Genomic DNA, 19,962 nt, shown 5'->3' with positions numbered 1-19,962 from the left:
ACGAATGCTTGAGTTAAAAAAAGGAAAGACACTCCTCTGTTATCATAAATCCTTTAATATATGAAAGAAGCATATTTTAAAGACAATATACAGTGTAACAGACCATGTCCCACAGTTTTCATACACAACATTTCTCAACAAGGCTACCCGTCTGAGTTGACAGGTCCAAACTGACAGAGCGAATAGATAACCTGGTTCTTTGTTCGATGTATGCTGCTGCAGTAGACACAACTAAAAACTGTAATCACAAACCAAAGGAAAACGGAGGAAAAAGCTTTTCTTGTTGCTCAGCTGAACAAATTTATAGTGGTTTCTGTGCGGTTGATCACCGACGACTGTGTCCGTATTCCTCGACTGTAAAAACCCCTCTTCAACTTGAAACCCTCTTTGTTTTGTTTGTTTGTTCCAGTCGGATCACGCTCGGTATGTTGATAAAATGTCACGACCTGGTATGGAAAACGTCAGCACATAACAGCCGTGATATCGTAGTTAACATGCTCACAAACAAGTCAATTATGCTGCCTCTCTGTGCTCTGTGACCAACCTCTGCATGTGAACACTTGAGAATGCCTGACATCCCGCTCGCTTTCGTAGGAAACATCAACAGAAAATGCCTCCAAACATTAGGAGACTTCAAAGCATGAAAAGGATCACAGGATAGTTTACCACAGTCGAAAGACGCATCGCTTTGTATCGGTACGCATGAAAGAATTTCTTCTTAAAGTTCAGCCAAATCACTCATAAGTGCATGTAACTTTTAGACCGATGAAGAATGATCGAAACCTGGACAAAAAGATAGTCGGAAAATCATCCACATTATTTACAGCTACACCGAGGAGAAACAAAACATCGTTAAACCGGTCGATTTAAACTCTTTGCATATAAAAAGGTCTGCACACGCGCCTGCAAACAGGAGAAATGGAAATATCAGCCACTTTCATGCTCACTGAAACAAATTAAGAAAATGTAAAAAAAAAAAAACTCCAATAGCATCACTAAAGACAACCGTTTATTTCACATTTCTGAACTTCACTTGTCTCGTGCATCGCACTGCATTAGGGGAACCAAGCGTGGAGCAGTAGGTCCATGCTGATACACTTATACATTCATGGTATGCATAAGGCCCCTCCTCGGGAATGATTTAACTGCCCACGGGGAAAGCAGAGAAATTAAGAGGGTGTTTCACAATGCAAGGCCATTATGACAAAGGACAAAGCATAATTAGCATTGTTTTCTCCCCCCCCTCCCCTCCCCTGTTTCCCTACATTAAAAGGAATACAAAACCAGAATCACCCGAAGCTGTTCAAACAAACATCCTGCAGACGTTCACCTTTTGTAGAGTGTGCAGATTAAAGTCACACTGCTACAACTGATTATTATGGCATTGTTGTCCTTATTACCAAGGTGACTGTCTGATTATTGGCATATCAATCCAGACAGCGGTGGCTGCAGAGTGAGAGAGAGGGGGGGAGAGAGGGCGGGAGTGCTTTCTGTCTAAGAGCTGCAGCTCCGTACTGCAGCAGAACTGACACCCGTGGCCTCCATCTGCCTTCAGCATCACTCAAAAGGCAGCAGCCCACCATTTTATCACGTACAACACAGAATCTCCTCGCATGCATAAGCAGAGGGAGGGGGCTGGTTTATGGAGGGGAAAGGATGTCTAAGACCCTGAGCAAACACTTCAGATTAAGGGTGATTCAACCAAAAAAGAAAAAACGGAGACGCCTCTGAACTAATTAATCACACATTATCTAGTTCAACCTATTTTTCCAAGAGATTAAACGAGAAAGGTGACTGCTTGATTTATTCCTGATCTGCTAGACTCCCGTGAGGCAGATTGATTTACAACAGTTGGTGAAATCAAAGGAGGCCCACACACGCGCACTTAGAACAGATAGAAATCACGTCACATCTCGCCGTAAACGTTCCTCCATTTGATCTGAAGGAGGAAATAAAGCCTATTCTCCTCGATGGCTTGAAGCGCCCGCTCACCGATTTCAACTTAAAGCGCTGAATCGACTGAGCCTCCCCTTTGGAAACCCGTCCATTTCAACTAAGAGAATGCATTTCAAGACTCACTTCAGTCACTGCGGTACGGATGCATCGTGTTCCTCTGCATCGTGTTCCTCTGCATCTATTCTGTTTGCGCATTCGTGACACCCAAAATTCAAACGGTTGTTGTTTTGTCTCGCGGTTCGAGTCCCATGTTTAAAAATACATCAAAACGGCTCTGAAACAGGTGTCAGTCAGATCAGGTAGCGTTCTGAAGAGTGTGGGCAAAAGCGACATGCAACATGGAAGAATAGTAGACGATCACAAGGGAAGGTGTGTGTGTATCTATATATATATAAAAACGAACACACAACTGCTCATCTTCCAACTTATATGCATTGCACACACCCCCACCCAAATCACGTCTGTGTTGTGTATCTGAACGATCCGGCTACAACAGCCGTAGCGGTAACATGCAGACAGATTTGTACAAAAGTATCAAGTGAACCCAGTCATAACGGAAACTACATTCTGCGAGCATCGTGGACGAAGATGAAAGGTCATGAGGGCGTGAGTTTTTCTTTGTATGCCGAGTAAAACGTGTAAACTTGAGAAGGAACAAAAAAATCTAAATATTTCCTCAGCCTTGAAACAATAAGAACATGGCAAATTGTTCAAATGCCATAAATGTGAGATTTGTTGTTAGCTTGGTTATTGTACTACATATCAATAATCTAGTCGACATTAAAGCAGCATTCATGTTATATTGAGACTGTTGCTAATATGAAAAGGTAACAGCTTGTTTTACTATTCTATTAAAAAAATACAGTCCAAATAAAAATGAAAGATAAAAACTATACTGTAACATTTTCTTTTTCTTTTTTTGTTTGACTTCTCATTCCAACTGGCAATTCCCGCATAAAAGGGACAATAAATTCACATTTTGGCCGTCTAGAAATGCTACTCGTTATTCTTGGCATTCCTAATAAAATCTCAATTATAGCCAAACAAAAACTTGGCAGCTGATATTATTTGGTCTCCGTTAGGACTGCTAACAACGTCAACAATAAGACCCTATTTCGCAGTTGACGGATGGGTCCGAGGTAAAACAGGTGCCTGGCGAAGTCAAACAATGAACCCAGGAGATTAATCAGTCTATAAAAAGGATAGGAAACAAAGGATGAATAAAGGACATCTTTAAAAAAACAAGACAAATAGTATTTTTTCAATATGCAGTGGACAAAATAAAATATAAGACAAATGTGGTCACATATGTCATTAAAAAGGCCCCAAACCAGCAATCCCATGTGCCTGAGGGTTGCTCAGAGAACAATAATCTCTAACTATCATAAACCCCTTTCCCTGTATATCATAGTCCTACTATCCTAACCACACCAGGCCATTTCATATAATACAACATCCTCCTGTAAATCAATGCATAATACAATCACTGCAGGGCAAACGGGGCGACATCTGATCAACCATCAGTGTTTTCTGCATCAAGTAAGTCTATCTGAATTCAACAGACATGGATGGAAAAAAATAGATATGCTCTGACCGGTAGCAGAAAGCATTACATTTTCAACCAGGGCCTGAGGTATTGTGGGGCATGGTGCAGAAATCCCATGTTAAGAACAGGTAAGAGACAAATATCACTGGAAATTAATGGCACTTTTTTTACATTTTGAGTTAGCGGTTACATTTCCTGAAATGATTTGAAGTCGCAGACTTGACCAGTCAGAGTTCAGTCTTTTCAGTGGTCATAAAAAAAGGTCACAATGGAGAAAAGAAAAAATGACACGCAGAGGAATCCATGTGTTTGTTGGCCGGCCGGCCAGCCACCCATGATTCCCTGCAGCGAGGAGTGGGGGAAGCTGTTAAAAACAGGCTGTTTGTAGAGGGAGATGTCCAACCGTTCACTGAGTGGACAGAAACTATGTGACAATGCAACGCTTGACCTTACAAAGGAGCATCCTTATCCCTTTTCCTTTGTTTAACGCTTCATCCATGGCTTCCAATCTCCCAGGTGGTGGGAGTCCTTGTGCAACTGACCCCCATAAATACACTCGTCCAAGGAACAAAATAAGTGGACACGAAAGGGAAAAAATGATAAAAATCTCACTATAAAGGAGGCAGGCAAGTCCTCTGTATTAGTGTTAAAATCCCAGCTGAGTGGTAAACAAAACGTTGACTGTTTGGTTTGTATATTCTTCTCCCCATTCAAGTGTCACCGACAAACAGGGGGGGTAAACGAGTATGCACGTATACGAGTGTAGTGCGTATATGTGCTGCTTAGCTCAATGGCAAAGTAGAGACAGTTGAAGGTTCTCGGCTCCCCGTCCTCAGCTGGACGGGACTCCTTGTGTGCTGTGTTGACCTGGCTGGGGCTCACTTTACCTCTCATGTCACCAGTTGGCTTTGACAGCTTTGACGTCACTCACCAGGTTTTGAGCGAGGCAGATACCAAAAATCTGAAGGGAAAAGCACAAGTGATGTTACAGAAGAGCACGTTATAGTTAAAAAAAAAAAAGAGCAGACTGGTTTGCTTGATGTTGCCCGTTGTCACCACTAGATGGCAATGACGATACAAAATAAGAAGCGAGGCATATTGTTTGTTTTAGGTAAACGCCTCATTGCAAAATGCACTAGGTTTGCTCATGTATGTGTTTGGAAGGGACTTCTTACCTGTAAAAGTGCAATACCAACGAAGATTCCAGCTACAAAGATCAGGTTGTCCTGAAGCCACTTCTCAAACTGTCCCACACAGCCCTTGGTATTGATATATTTCTGCCGTTCAATCTCCTTTTGAAAAACAAAAACAGATTAGAAGTTGATTTAATTCAACACTGAATGAAAAGCTTCTTAAAAACATGTAAAAATGATCAGTTATCAAAGAGGACATTGGCCTTTTGCATGATTAAACAAAACATCTGAACTCTCACCTATGACTAACGCTGGACTAAATAAACACAGATAGCATTTTGACCAGTGACTCCTTCACCACCGAGGAGGGCATAAAGAGAGTGTGATAGCTGAGTCACTATACCATTACAACGGGTCAGTGTCTGGACATTGTGGAGAATATCAAGGCAGTGTATTCAGTTTCTCAGGTTACCCTATCAGGACTGAACAAACAGGCAGAAGCTGTTTCCTGTTACCGGACAGATGGCTGTTTGTGTTGTCAGAGTCACACCGTGATGTACACGGTCCATTCAGAGATGGACGTAAAAAAAAAGGTGTAATTTAGAGCCGCAAAGGCACTAAAATGGGGAGTAAGAATGGGTGTGAACAGTATCCTATACAATGCTCTCTTTGTTCCTCTTCAAGACAAGTCAACCAGGCAAACCCTTTGTTCTCTTGTGAAACCTGAAAGCTAGCGTTTAACCAATGGGAGCTACGGGGAGCACGTTGGCAGCCAATGGAAAAGCAGGAAACACTATGTTGTTCTGGCTGTGAACTTCCTCTGAAGCTATTTCAGCTCCCTGCCTTGTGTGTGTGTGTGTGTGTGTGTGTGTGTGTGTGTGTGTGTGTGTGTGTGTGTGTGTGTGTGTGTGTGTGTGTGTGTGTGTGTGTGTGTGTGTGTGTGTGTGTGTGTGTGTGTGTCTGGCTGTCCTCCCCATGTCTCCTGCTCTTCCTCTTCCACAGCCGACAAACAAGCTACACAGGAACTTATTGTCATCGCTGATAGTTTCAGCAAAATGTCAATGGGCATTAGCCGAAGAGCACACCGGGGAAATTAACTCATAGCAACTTAGTGGCAGGTGGTTCTCTGTATTGCAGCGCGCATAGCAACAGCAACCTTTCTGACTGCAGTGCAGTGTGTTGTAACCACCACACCCACACACGAGAGGAAAAGGGAACGGACTGGTAGAACCCACTGAGTCGCCAATTACAGAGTGTAGTAAGGCTGTTCTCTAGGCTATAAGCGGAGCCTAATTATCCCTGTTAGAAGAACAATCTGTTATTAAGGCAGAAGCATGAAGAGGAGTCTGCGACTTAACCCTACACAGTCTCCACGTCTGCTGTTGACTAACTGTTGGGAAAGGGAAACTTTTCTTATCAAGAATGTGGAGACGCTAAAACTATCTCGATCTTGATCGGGTCCATCCGATGTGATTTTTGATGGTTTGAACCAAGCAATCAAGCCCAAGACAAATGAACCCGATTGCCTCTCTACCCTCCACAGATGCTTTGATCGTTTCAATCCAACGGCTTTGCAGCTCGTCAATCAACTCGCCCTCGGGAGTAAATCCAGTCAGCAGCTTCAGGGTCAATTTAACCAGAAGGGTTGGTACTGCCTGCCAATCATGCTCCACTAAGAACTCGCTCCGTTTAAACCGCTATCATTTTATAAGCTTAATTACAAATAATGTAGATTCATTTGATAGATAACACAAATCACAGTGTACATTTACAAACAGGTCTTCACAAGATAAGAACTGAGGTAAAACAACTATAGGGTTAAGTCTACAGATGGTGGGAGAGACATGTATAGAGTTACAAACCGCTTGAAGCCGGACATCATAACCACACTGCGTGTTGATGACATCCTCCTGTAAGAAAACAACACAAACGTATGAAAATCCTCACTATTTCAGTTATTGGTCACAAAAGACACAATGAGATGGTAAATAAAAGTCTGAGCGACAATTAGAACAACAATAAAAAGTAAGAACTGACTGATTTAAAGGGTAACTTTTAAAGTTATTAATAAAACAATGGCTCAACTAAATATAGCTCTAGAATAATGGCTACAAAATATGTATTAGTCATTTGTCTGAAAAAGATAAAATACTGTTTTGTACTTGTCCACCTTCAACTGCTTTTTTGATGAATTCTACAAGCATTTAAGTTAATTAAAAAACTCTCAAAGAACTACTGCAATTTTAAAACTAATTCCCAGCCTCAACTAATGTTTATTTTTGTCATTGGTTGATGTGCAGAATATTTTCTAAATTCATCTTTTTGTCTAGAAAATGGCAGAAAAATGCCCTTTATGTTAACGCCCAAAACCAAATGATATTCTGTGAACTCTGACCAATACTCTAACCATGCTGAAGCCAGCTAATGGCAGCTGATTATGAATTCATTTTATGCTATTTAATTATGCATTTGAATGAATGACTGTTGAATGACTCACTGCGGGGTCTTTGACGCAGCAGGAGAAGGGGACTCCACAGCGCTCCCTGCTCGGGTTCAGCTCAGTGCAGTTGAAGTAGATGTTCATGTTCCAGTCGTCGGGCCCATGAGCTCCACAGCACGACCACTGAGACAGCAGCAACAACAGGCAGAGATTAAGCAGCCAGCTTCCAGTTAACAGACGGATTTATTTCCTCTGATCTGGTCTTCAAACTGAGCCTGGCTCAGGTCAGCTTGGGTGGGTAGCCAGCTTACCCAGGTGGGAAGCGACTGTAGATAGTGAGACACAAACGGCGAGACAGCGGCGGATCTTATCGCCTTTACAGTCTGTTATGACGGAGTCCAGTGTTTACACTTGGGAGCCACTTATCTCAACCGTCTCATTCATATAATTGGTTCATCAATTGAGGGAAATGCAATCACATTAATCACAAGATGTACCCTACACCTACAGTGGCTGAGTCTTCCATCAGCCCAGAACTTAGCGGTTTCAGAATCAGCTCTGAATGCATACAAAAAAGGAAAACTACATTTCCAAGAAAAATGAACTGAAATAAGGAAGTTGGATTTTTAGTGACTCATGAGTGTCGGTCAATTAGGTGTGGACTCACATAATTCTGGGCGAAGTCAATGAGATTCTGCAAGTCGATGTCATCGCGGTAGGCCTTGACGTTATTGTTGATGAAAAAGTTGAGCTGGTCTTTGATCCAGTCCTTAAAGACGAAGGCGAGGATCCCGGCAGTCAGCTCCAAGAAGAAGATCAAACCCAAGAACACAGAAAACTGGAAAGACGTGACGCAGACGGACGTGAGGCACACAGGCAGAAAACAATGAATCAGTCACTTCAATCAGGGGATCTGGGCGCGCCACAGAGAATCCTGTTTTCTAAAGGATTAACACCACCAACAACATTATTTCTTGCATTTCTTTTAAAAGAATTAAAATGACAACAGCTCTGATGTATTGTGCCTGTGCTGGTCTGGTTATAGTAGGGCCTGCCCTGATTTGCTGAGTGAGAGTGTGGCAACAAAAACCGCAGTCCCTGAGGTGCAGTTATATCATCCCTTTACAGTAAATGTTGGAGGAGACGGGGGCTAATGATAAATGCACATAAGCCACATTAGCTCCTCGCTCCGACGCCTGACTTACTGCTGCTAATGGACATTGGCTGGAGTTAATAGCTACTCAGAATCGCAGCCAGCAACAAGGGAAGGTTGCCTCCGTCAGTCACATGTCGATACGGCCGAACACAAACAAAACTCCCAATATGTGTGTCGTCATGTATGAGCTGACATGAAGTGTGGATCAGTGAGCATCTGATAAAGCGGGACTTGGTTTAGTGATGAGATGACACGTATTTGCGCCACGCAAACCACACGGAGCATTTGGCTCGGGTGGGCCACCTGCTGCAGTGACAGCCTCAGCTGTGCTGTGAACTGCAGAATTAAGGTGGCGTGAAGTGGTTTTGAAAGGGTGTCTCGGTGTGCCCCGGCTGAAAGACAAGTGTTGGCTTACAAATTTAAGCAGGGAGGTGTTCTCTCTGAGCGCTCCGATGCAGCCAGCAAAGCCCAGGATGAACATGACCCCTCCCACGACGATGAAGAGCCACACGGGGTCGAAGCCCCCTAGGTCTGTGATGGATGACAGATTGGCCAGCACACCCTGAGGGAAGAGGGGAAAAAAACACAAAAAAGAGTGGTTAAAATTTTACTTACTAGATCTATTACAAGGTCCAAATTCCTCTCTATAAAAACGCAGTTACCCTTTAAAAGAGATTGTGATATCAGAGATAAACAGTGAGAATTTAACTGATGACACAGCCATGAGGCTAGCAGGGGTTGACTCGATAAGGGATGCAGACGCATCAGTGGACAAATCTATTAAAAGGCAATACAGTTATTTGATTAGAAAGCATCTACCAAGTGTGTTGCTTTCTGACTACAATGAAAGACCTCCAGCAGATTCTTTTATGATCAATTTATCGACAACACAGTTTCACTCTCTGGCAGATCTCTGTCCAGACTATGAAACTTGTATTAGTAGAGGCACAGAGCTTTCAGCAAACATTCACAACCAGACATCTGCCCTTCCTCTCTGCATATCCTGCCCTCACAGCCCCGAGGCCCCAGTGGGTCCGACGTGTTTTCCTGTCAGTCTGTGGTCGGCATCGTGCTTCGTGCAATGACACATTTCTTGAACAGAATTGACACCCCGTTGCCAAAGATTGGGTTCACTGAAAGATGAGTCAATGTGACAGGATAGCACATTCGAAGGGAGGTGTAGTCATATGCATGTGTTCTGGTTCATGCATAGAGTTCACCACCTCTTTCTGTATCTTCTCACCCATCTTCAAAGAGATCCTACCAGGGTTATCATCTGTAAATCTGGGCTCCTGCTGTTCTGACATGCTGTTTGCTTGTTGCCTACAGTGCACAGCTAAAGCCCAAGAACCTGAAATGTCATCTCATCTCTCAGTAAAACTCCACTGCACTGAACTAAGAGACAACTATAGGGCAGAGGCGTAACTGCATTCTTGTATTTAAATGGCACTCGTGCAGAATAAAGTGCCTTCATTTGAATTTAAGCACGAGGCCTAGAAACAATGTCGTCTGGCTGAACACAGCAGGCTAGAAACCAATCATAGTCACTGAGACCCAAACTCACCATAATGCCTTTCCAGTGGCCCCTATTCATCACTCGGCCTAATCCCTTTAAATTATTCACGCTGCCCCACCAAGGTACTCCGGTGCAAGCCTATTTGCACAGTTCATGACCAGACGTTACTAATCAGTACATGCATCCACGCTGGTGCGGCATTTACTGAACAGACTGGTACAATTTCTGGCTAATTAATGAACAAATTCAGTGTTAACTCAATTGGAAGGAGCTTTAAATGTGGCCATGATCCACTGCACATGAGAGGTTTAAAGGCAGCACCTGATCTTTGTTGCTGTTATACTGTGGAAAATACAATTTGTGATGGGGAAAGGCATTGAACTCCTGATGGCTATGAGTCAAATTATTTTGCAACTTTGACCTTATAACTCCTTATTTGTAGCTGTGCCTCAGGTTCCAGCTTAAGGAAGCCTCTCCCCCATAACAAATGCATCTTGTCCAGCAGCACCTCCAACTTTAGGCTGAATCAGCAGATCGGGTTCTAGCTTTTGGGGGCCCTATGCAGGGTTTTAACCAATAATAATGCAGCAAAAATACAGATTTTTTATTTGGGACGGTCCACATTCATTCCGAACGTTTCTGGGGGGGAGGGGAGTTGAGAGACTTGGCTATGCCTATCACTAGCTTCTGCTAAATTCTTGGGAAAAAAACATATTAGGGCAATAAACTAAGAGTCACAAATCCAAATCCATTTCCTGACACGACATGTTTACCAAGCCCATTATCAGGTAATATGCCTGTAAGTGCTACAAAGCGTTACAGGAAATGTGCCTTTATTTCCCACACACCACTTCCCTTAAAAGCCCTGTTTCCATCTAAACTCCTTCTTGTAAATTGTACTTCCAGCTAATTCCTGCCAGCATATGGAGAAGAATTTGAGCTATGCTGCTGAGGCAATCGTGTTGCACTTCAACGGCGTGTGCTTGAGTGACATGTGGACTTACCTTCTCCGCCCATGCCCACAGGCCTACGGCCAAGAATGTGGCTCCTAGTAACTGTAAAACAAAAAGCAAACAGAAGAGAAATCAAATATTTGAGACTTAATAAACATCATGCTTCAAGTTGAAGACAGAACAAAACTTCTCTCTGTGAGATATTAATAGAACTGAATATCAGGACTGCGTGTGGTCTGATCACATCTAATTTATAGTGTTGTCTCCCTGGCAACATATGCGAACAACCAGACAAATGTCTGCTGTTGCCGATCAATCCACAGTTATCCATGACATCACCTTTTTCCAACAGCCTCGCCCACATAAAACAGAGGAAGAGCAGTCAAAACACAAAGAAATTTCTCAGTGGAAAGAAGCAGTATTTATTCTAAAGAACGGTTTTGTCGTCTTACAGCAAGAAGCGACATTGGCTTTGGGAACAATCCTAACTTCTGAGAAGATGTCTTAACTTGCTGTGGGCGGACTGAATCATTACCTCTGCAGGTTATTGCAGGTTAGAGTCGTTGAACTGGGACACTTAGGAGGCTGGAGCGTCTGACATCCTGAGAGTTAAGGGAAATCCTTTCGGCTTTAGCCCTCTGTCCCAGTGAAGGATGGATGCAGGGCTCAGTTTTAAAAAAAATGCCCCCCAAAAAAGAGTGATTCAAGAGAGCTTTTTCTTATAACACCACCACCATAACACAAACACATATAATACCTCGATGTATAAGATACAGTTTAATATCATATGATGGTGTCAGGCTAACATGAAACATTAATACACAAATACCAACATTACTTTAGTTCATGTCCTGTATATTTTATTTTTAGGTCCTATAGGAACTATGGAGAAATAATATATCAGATTATTTTCAAATCTGTAAAGTTAGGGCCTCCGTTTTCATATTTCATCAAGCAGGGAAACATAACCTGTCATCCCGCACGACATTCTGAAAAACACACAGCTCAGCTGAGAATTGAATTTTTGTTTAACAAGTAATAGATATCCATTTTTGGATTTTATTTGACACTTTTGTATAAGAAGGAGGGCACAAGGGAGTCTTTAGAGGCAGACTTCACACACCCATCGGAGGAATCTTGTGAAAACGTTGGCATTTAACAGTGCATGGTAATGCTGTTAGGGAGACATTACATTTCTTCTGTTTTACGTTGACTTCTTTTAAAAGGAACTGAGAATTAACAAGATCATTATTCTATTCATCACATAACTTTTGCAGTGAGTACTGCTTAGATTCAGATGTATAGATTGCTGTTGTCCTTCAGTACGATCTGATATATTCTTAATTGTATCTTTTTTCCGTATCTTCAAAGGGTCCTCACTCCAAATCATGCTTGATCTAAATCTACAATAATTACATTTTTAACAGTAAATATCCCAAAACGTATTAATTTACATCACGCTTTGTAAATGTGAATGTATTCTGTAAATCATAGCACATTTTGTGTATAATTCTAGCTAGTAAGTGTTTAATTTCCATTTTAGTGTTCAGTTGAGCCTCATTTTTTAGATTTTATTGATTGCTAATTCCATTTTTATTCTGCATGGTCCTAGGGATACGAAGTTGCACTCCAATATGTCAATTTATTCCATGATTTTAATGTGCTATTTATAAGAAAATGTGATGCTTTTATACTGTGTTTTACAAGCAAAGTGAGGCTTTATTTGTTTGCTTTCAATACAGGGTTATTGATCATACAACCTATCAATATCTGAGGCATAATTATACAGTTCTAATTGTAAGACGTTTTTCTGTCGTGTTATATTACAGAAACATAACTTAGCACAACAACAGCACAGCTGCAAGATTAATAATCAGACAGCATTTAAGTAAATATCAGCCATTTCTGGGGAGTTTAGTTTTACTGGTGTAATGTTATTTTCTAATCAACTGCTTAGCTGCCACAAAATGTAATTCCTAAGAGATTTGGGACGGTAATTAACTTAACTAAGGCACACTATAATGGCAGAGCCTGAAATATAATGGCTCCATTGAAAATGGATTAAATCATACTGTTGAGAAGCTGATTAAATAAACGTCAGCACGGATAACAAGACCCGACAATGTGGCAGAAGAGGCGAACAACAACAACAGTAAGCGTGAGGGGTTTGGCCTGGTAGTTGCATAAGCAGTTGTATAGAAGGGCGTGGTGGTTTCAACTGAAAAGAGGCAGAGAGGAAAAGTCAAGGTAAACACATGGAGATCAGGTAGAAGAGATTAGACTGACAAAGTGAGAGTATTAAACCATTTAGCCCCCGACTCCAAATAATCTGCCCAGATTAAAAAAAGAGAGCCAAAATGTTTGGAACACCTGGTTCCAAGTAATCACTTAACATTACTGTTATGTAACCTGCATGATAATTACTATTCCCTACATCAGACAAACAAATACATCAAAAAAAGTTAAGGTTTTATAAATATATGTATCGTTTTGCATTTTATTAAGGTAGACAACCTCTAGTATATGCCTGCCAGAGCCCACCGTAATTTAGCTGATGTACTTCCTGTCTCATTCCCCTTGCTCTGTCCTCAACAGCAAATCAAGAAGACTTAATGAAACGTTGGGTAATATAAAGCTTGTATTTTTGCATTGGTTAATGTCTACCATTGCTACACTTGGGGAAAAGTGTAAAATTGTAATAGTTAGCCAGAGATCAGTAAGAATGGCTTGATTTTAGTGCTGCCTTCGGGTGCTTAAAAAAAATGTTTTTATGTGTATAAAAAGGAGACATTTGAGCTGCAGAGAGGGGACAGAGAGCGCAAAAACCATACGGACTGGTAGCAAGTGTCTTTAAGTTTATCATGCAGTAAGTAATCCATGTAAATTATCAGTAAACTACTCTACTTTAAATAAATATACAACTAATTACGGCTAATTGCAAATCACCAAATGTGGTTCAGTGTGGGTGCATCTCACACTGTTTTCCCATCTCCGTGGTTTGTTCTCTTCTGAGAATTATCCAATAAAAGGAAGGGAGAAAAACAATTCCTTTTCACTCTGGTGACTCGAAATAAAACACAAGCCAGACAACAGAAAAAGCACTCTTTTTATATGACCAAATTTGTTACTATTTCCGGTCAAAAGTACATCAATGAACAACACGTCGAGTTTCATTTCCCACTGCTACAGCTCAAGGCGACCTTGAAGGCAGCTTTAAGTGAGACGGCTATGGGGGTTATCCATGCCTGGTACCCTCCCTGTCATTTTGGCTTACTATTTCTTCCACTATTTCTCTGGCTCTTTCTCAGCCAGTGAATGGCTCCATTAACTTTATTTATAAAAACGCTCAACAAATGCGCGGGCAAGCTGCTCCAAACTAGGTGTGGTGAGATATAGGATTTTATCACGTATCCCGATAAAAACACATTCACAATAGTTACTCGTGAATTTTCATTATTGGGACCATCATAGGAGTGAAAACAGAGCCTGATTTTAAAAATACAGGATAGCAAATTTGATTTATTCGTCCTTCATTTATGCAGGGAAAAGTTAATTATATTGTTTTTTCCATTAAAAAACGATGTTTACCCAAATCCAATTCATAGGAACCATTTCTTTCCTTTTCGAGCACACTATTGCAGAGACTTGACCTTACATTACTTCCAAGTATCACTAGGCATTGTGTGTGAACTGTGTCTGTTACTTAGCCTCACACACTATTTAACATATCGTTAAATTCTGAACCCGTATTATGTGCCTGTTTAAAGCCCTATCTGCAAAGCAAACTTCCCTCGTGGTTCAATAACATTTGGATTGAAACGAATTTTACTGAGTGAGTACATTAAAATTGAACTGAACCTGCCATTGTAAAGTTTTTTCTTCATTTCCTTTCATCTGACTTTTCCCACAGTGTGAGCAGACCAGTCAAATTCAGGTCAGTGGCACTGAAACACACCCTGTGCCCAACGCTGTCAATGCTACACTGAGACTTTACTTCTCTTAGAAATGATCAGTGCTTTTTACTGAGCAGTAGATAAAAACTGAAACATAAAACAGTGGAAATTGAAGTTATTATAGTAATTTTACATTATAGCCACAAAATCTCTAAGCAATTAAGCAAAACAACAAAACAATTCAAAAGGCATAGTACGGCATCTTTTTTCCTGCTTAGTTCATGTCTCTTTGTTTTTGTTCATTTGGGGACAGGATGTTTCAAAAAAACCCTCATAATTTGTTTCTTTAAATCTCACCTCCTCGAGTAAGTAATGTGTTACCCTTTCTCCTGTATGTTATTATCTATCTATATCGTCTGCTTTTACTGATAAGTAGGGGTGGATGATATGCCTGCAAAAATAGAAGGAATAATCCACTCAAATCATTTCACTCTATTGGCAATAAACATATATTTGTTATTTTATTATTACGTATTATTACCTCTATTCACCACAGTCCAAATGTATATATATAGTATATAATATATATGGATTATTCCTGAGCAAATAAACAAAGTCGTGAAATGTCCCAGTACCTGCCTCATTATTTAAATCAGGCTGCTCTTGTTATTTTTCTGTCAAGTGCTGCTGCAAGATGAGCGTCCCACAGCGAGGACTTCCTCTCAATGTGGCCAGAGATTATCAACACTTGAGAAGATGCCTGCTTAAGCCAGCTGATCCCATTAACCTCAACTAACTAGCAGACAAACCCAGCTTCACGCTGCCTAGACATACAAAAAAGAAGAAGAAATAAACAGGGTTTGGATTTACTGAAGTGTGACTGCCCTTTTTATTAACTCCCTAAAAAGCTGAATCTCTAATGAGCACGTGAATGCTGCCGTTGTGGGTGATATATCAGCGACGCTGCCAACAGGGTGTATAAAAAAAGTGAAACTCCTGCATATTTCCCCATTCACACTTGATACTGCAAAGTCAATGCATCAATTTGGCTGATTAATTACAACATAATTTAACTAAAACAAGGTTCAGGAACGAACTGTAGACACTGGAAGCGGAGGGAGACGGCTGGGTCCCGTTCAGAGCTATTATCGTATATCCAGGTACATTCAGATATTATGTAGATCCAAGTGACAGACTGCACTTGACCCATGGAGCATCAGAACATGACTCAAACTGAATCAAATACTACTTCTAAAATACTAATTCAAATACTACGAAACAGACACAACTAGAAAGGAGGAAAATAGGTTTTGTTTGGTGTCATCTTTCCCTTTCTATGCACTTATAAATGGATAGCGGATGCTTGTTCTGTATATGAATTATTTAAAAAAACAGAGCACAGCCACTGCCGTGTGTGCCGGTGTCTCAGTCCAAAACTCTGAATTTATTAAAAAGGAGAAAGATTTATTAAAAAGAGAAAGACAACATATTATTCAACAAACTAAATATTCTGCTTCAATACAAAGCTGTTGGCCTCTAACTTTTCAAAAATAACATTTTCACTCCATTCAAAAGCTGCGTGCTCTCACATTTGCTGCCGCACACACAAAACGCTCGCAACTGGAATAACAGACATTAAAAGGTTCACTTGAAAACCTCAAGTGACTTTGAATGTGGCTCGGTCTGAAGGAAGGTATGAAGAAATAAATTGCGCCCAAGCCTATGCTATACAACATGGGGTGTAAATAATAATTTTTTGTTCTGTTGATTAATCTGCATATTATATTTTCGATTAATCAATTGAGATTTTTGGTCAAGAAATTGTCTGAAAATATGTCGCCAAAAAAAAAGTCTGATCAATGGCCAAACATCAAATAAATACAGATGATAGTCCTTTAAGAAAACAGAGCATCAAATGATCCCATCTGAGCGCCGATTCCAGCAAATGGTGAAAGAATAAACGATCAACTATACACACACAGGCAAACGTCTACTATGCTTTCTTCCGATGCAACACCCTTTCACACAAACATAAACTCCACATTCACACTTCTCTACAGCTGTCCACCATCTGCAATGTGATAACCCATCGTGCATTTAAGTGCATAATGTGAACACTCACACTTGTAGCTCTATAGCTGGCTAATAACACACATCCTGCATCAACTCAGCAACTTGGTTACAGCTTAACGCGCCCTTAATTACAGCGTGCAGTGCTCCCAAACATTTCAGCAGCTCAGGCAGAAAATATGATTAATTAAGCGGACGCGTCTATTGTGAGGACGAGAGAAGCTATGATGTTCTTGGGGCGAGAACGTCGGCGAGCTTCGGCGCTGGAAGAATTCAGGCAGAAAAAGGAGGCCCAAGGCTTTACTGCTCTATTTGTTCACAAACTTTAGGGTCTCACAGGCATTCTGTCTCAATTTAGGAAGCATTTTAAAGCCTGACAAGATCACTATGGAAAAGACAAATGGGTTGATTTGTGGAGAATAAACTCCATCTCTCTTTATTTCAGCAATGCAGTAGCTTGTCCGTCAAACCCTGTTTCACAGCGCCCAGACAAGAGGAGAACATCTTCTTGCAATTATTAACGGAAACAGCCAGCGAGCTGGAACGTGGTCTGCAGTCTACAGCTCAGACACAGGACTGTTAGCTTGGCCTGAGTGTCAAAACAGCCTGAAAGAATGCAATATGAGTCAGACAACACGATAGCCCTATGACTCAATATTTCCTGGTTGATTGCATTACAGAGCACTTATTTGTGAGGCGAATTGTAAAATGAATTTGTGCATTGTTCTCAAAAAAAAAACAACTAACTCTGGCCTGTGTGTCTGGCAGTTCATATCACCTCACAGAGGAAAACCCAGAGATCATATAGTGTAATACTAGCGAATGAAGAAGTGGTTATGAAAGGGGGAGGAATGGGAAGAGATCCAGTTGCATGTGGATCCCATGTGACTGACGAGTGCATCAGAACATGCTTGGGGGGGGCACAGTTTCCACAAGTTTGCACCCCCCGCTTTGTACGTTAGTGGGTGTGTGTGAGTGAGAGAAACAATGCTGTCCTGCGGAGCCCCACGTACTAAAGCGATGGTAGGAGTGAAAAGGGGTGTTTGAAAAGAGGAGGGCCGGGGTGTATTCAAGCCCGTGTGGCCTTTTCCTCCCAAGCCGAGTGTGGGAAGACCCTCTGGGGCACCACAGACACGCCATTCCCTCACCCACAGACATGATAATACACCAGTGGTGATGCAGACAGGGCGAGCAGGGAGGGGTGAGGGAGACTGAACAGAGGAACTTTTCAGACTGAAGAGGGATAAATATGGAGGAGGGTGGGGGACGCTGCATTGTGAAGGAGATGTGGCCCAACAATACAGAAAAGATTCGTGTCATTTCTCAAACCACAATGGTAACAATTCTCATGGCCAGAGAGAGAAACTAACATCAGCTGAGTTTTTCTGTGTTGGTGTGTGCATCTGCAGCAGCTTCACTTCTGCACAATCAAACCACCAGCAGACGTCTCTTTGCTTCACTAGAAACTATAGTTAGCCAGTGAAGTAGGCTATTTAAAGCCCCTGGTGATATTTGTGACCTACGTTAGCTTATGAGCTACTATTAGCCAAAAGTTCACGTCAGGATCACAGTTTCATGAATGAAAAACACACAAAGAATACTTAATAATAGGTTAAATTTCATATTTTCAAGTTATGACAAGGAATATTTGTAAGTACACTCGACTAACGGTGCTATCCTCGCCATTTTGTTAAAGCCAATTAGACAGTCGGGTAAACAAGCTAATCCCTTTGTCTGCAGGTAAACAACAACAATGAAATCAGTCAGGCGACAGCAGCAACAACACCTGGCAGTAAAAAAAAAAAGAGTAATTAAATACATTTCTGGTGATTTAACGACCGTATTACGGACACGTCGGGGGGGATCATTTAAGTTCAAATACCTCCAACGGTTAACCGTTGAGATAACTTTATCCCAACGGTTAAACGAGGCTTTAACTTCTCAACATTGTCGTAACTTTCTTAATGTGTCGACAGGCAAACGGCACATTTCATTGCTTCTACTTACCCAGAATAAAATGTTGAATCCGAATAGGAAGTATTTCACGCAGCAGCTGACTTCTGCTCCTTTATATTGATGGTGTTTTCTACTCATTCTTCCAAGGATAGGGGTGGCTAACTGGCGAGCTAACTAACGCTAGGTAACTACTTGTACCTTAAAAGCTTAGCCAAAACCGCAGTTCCTGAACTACTGAAGTCCCGGTTAGCTGGCTCCATCAGCTACACGACGCCGAGTTTGCTCGCCCGGACAGCATTCAGGAAATCAAACATATGCGGCTAATTATCGTTTCCTCGCTTTAACCATTAGCTCGCTAGGCCAGCTAGCTCGGCAACTTCTATGGTTAGCATTGGCGGCTAACAACAACAAACGCAAGGGACACTTTTAGGGGCGCAGGCGTTCATCCGCAGTTCGGTCGATGTTTCAAGTTGCCGGGCGTGGATTTCTAAGCGCACACTGGGCGGTAAAGCTGGTGGCCTTTCAGCTAACCGTCTCCTCGGTTATCTCTGGTGCCGCATCGCCCCTTGAAATCTTCATCCTTGTAGTTTTGTGCCATAAAACAAGCCCCCGCTGTCAAATGAGGAAACCGCTGCGCTGGCGTTAGCCCCCTTTCGCCTCACGAGCGCCCCCCCGTGTCTCATCGAGGCGTTTCAGGTCAACGGCTGGAAGGGGAAAGGGGAGCACGAGCTAAACTGTCCTCCCATATTTCAGGTTAATAGATGCAGCAGGGCTTGCAAAAATGATTATAACTTAATCAATGCAAAACAAAAGGGAAAACATAAATCTCAACCACAGTATTTTAATTACATGGTTCGCATTCCACCTCGTTGATTTTCAAATTCACATCAAATTAATCATATTTAACAATATATTACTGGATTGTTCTTTGTCTTATGGAGTATTTTATTTGTATTATTTTAAGAGTTGTTGAAGGGAAGCTTCTCATCTTGTGAGTATACGCTCACAAACCTACTGTGCAGCTGCTGACTCCATGCCACCTTATTTGCAGTTTTCTTGCATGCCTCTCACTTCTTTTTTTTTCCTCACTTGAATTATAGCTGCCTAACACAGAGATATCACTCGTTTTTTTCCCTCAACAAAGCAACTTTGCCACAATCATATGATTAAAATCACAGGATGTGAGCATTTATTCATTCCCTGCTGTCTGAAAAGACATTTCTTCTTCTTTCTTAAGGAGATACTCAATTGAAATTAGAATTTCTATTGTTTTTTCTCCATAGTGTTGTCATGCTTTATTGTAATAATATGATAAATGATTGGAGGAAAAACAAATAGAGAGA

General features: G+C 41.5%; 1 protein-coding gene across 1 annotated transcript; it reads right to left on the bottom strand.

Annotated features, from left to right (window-relative positions):
• Positions 1-35: 35 nt before the first annotated feature.
• On the bottom strand, positions 36-19,214 carry tspan17 (tetraspanin 17). Its single transcript, XM_084010006.1, has 8 exons — positions 18,671-19,214; positions 10,752-10,802; positions 8,647-8,793; positions 7,743-7,913; positions 7,133-7,258; positions 6,498-6,545; positions 4,678-4,794; positions 36-4,463 (listed from the first exon to the last, which is right to left on the bottom strand). Exons 1-8 carry the CDS (start codon positions 18,755-18,757, stop codon positions 4,398-4,400), a joined length of 813 nt encoding a protein of 270 aa, XP_083866132.1. The 5' UTR covers positions 18,758-19,214; the 3' UTR covers positions 36-4,397.
• Between the last annotated feature and the right edge of the window lie 748 nt (positions 19,215-19,962).

The sequence above is a fragment of the Eutrigla gurnardus genome, assembly GCF_963514095.1.
Source record: "Eutrigla gurnardus genome assembly, chromosome: 5".
In the NCBI taxonomy this organism is placed as follows: domain Eukaryota; kingdom Metazoa; phylum Chordata; class Actinopteri; order Perciformes; family Triglidae; genus Eutrigla; species Eutrigla gurnardus.
This window is presented reverse-complemented; position numbering and strand designations above follow the sequence as displayed.

Bases quoted from the DNA above. Each gene is read 5' to 3' on its own strand.
- tspan17 (XM_084010006.1), bottom strand. From the start codon at position 18,757: ATGAGTAGAAAACACCATCAATATAAAGGAGCAGAAGTCAGCTGCTGC. The intron at 7,259-7,742 runs GTGAGTCCACAC...CTGCTGTCTCAG, and splicing joins TTGACTTCGCCCAGAATTAT to TGGTCGTGCTGTGGAGCTCA. The intron at 4,795-6,497 runs GTTTGTAACTCT...GTTTTTCAAAAG, and splicing joins ATGATGTCCGGCTTCAAGCG to GAGATTGAACGGCAGAAATA.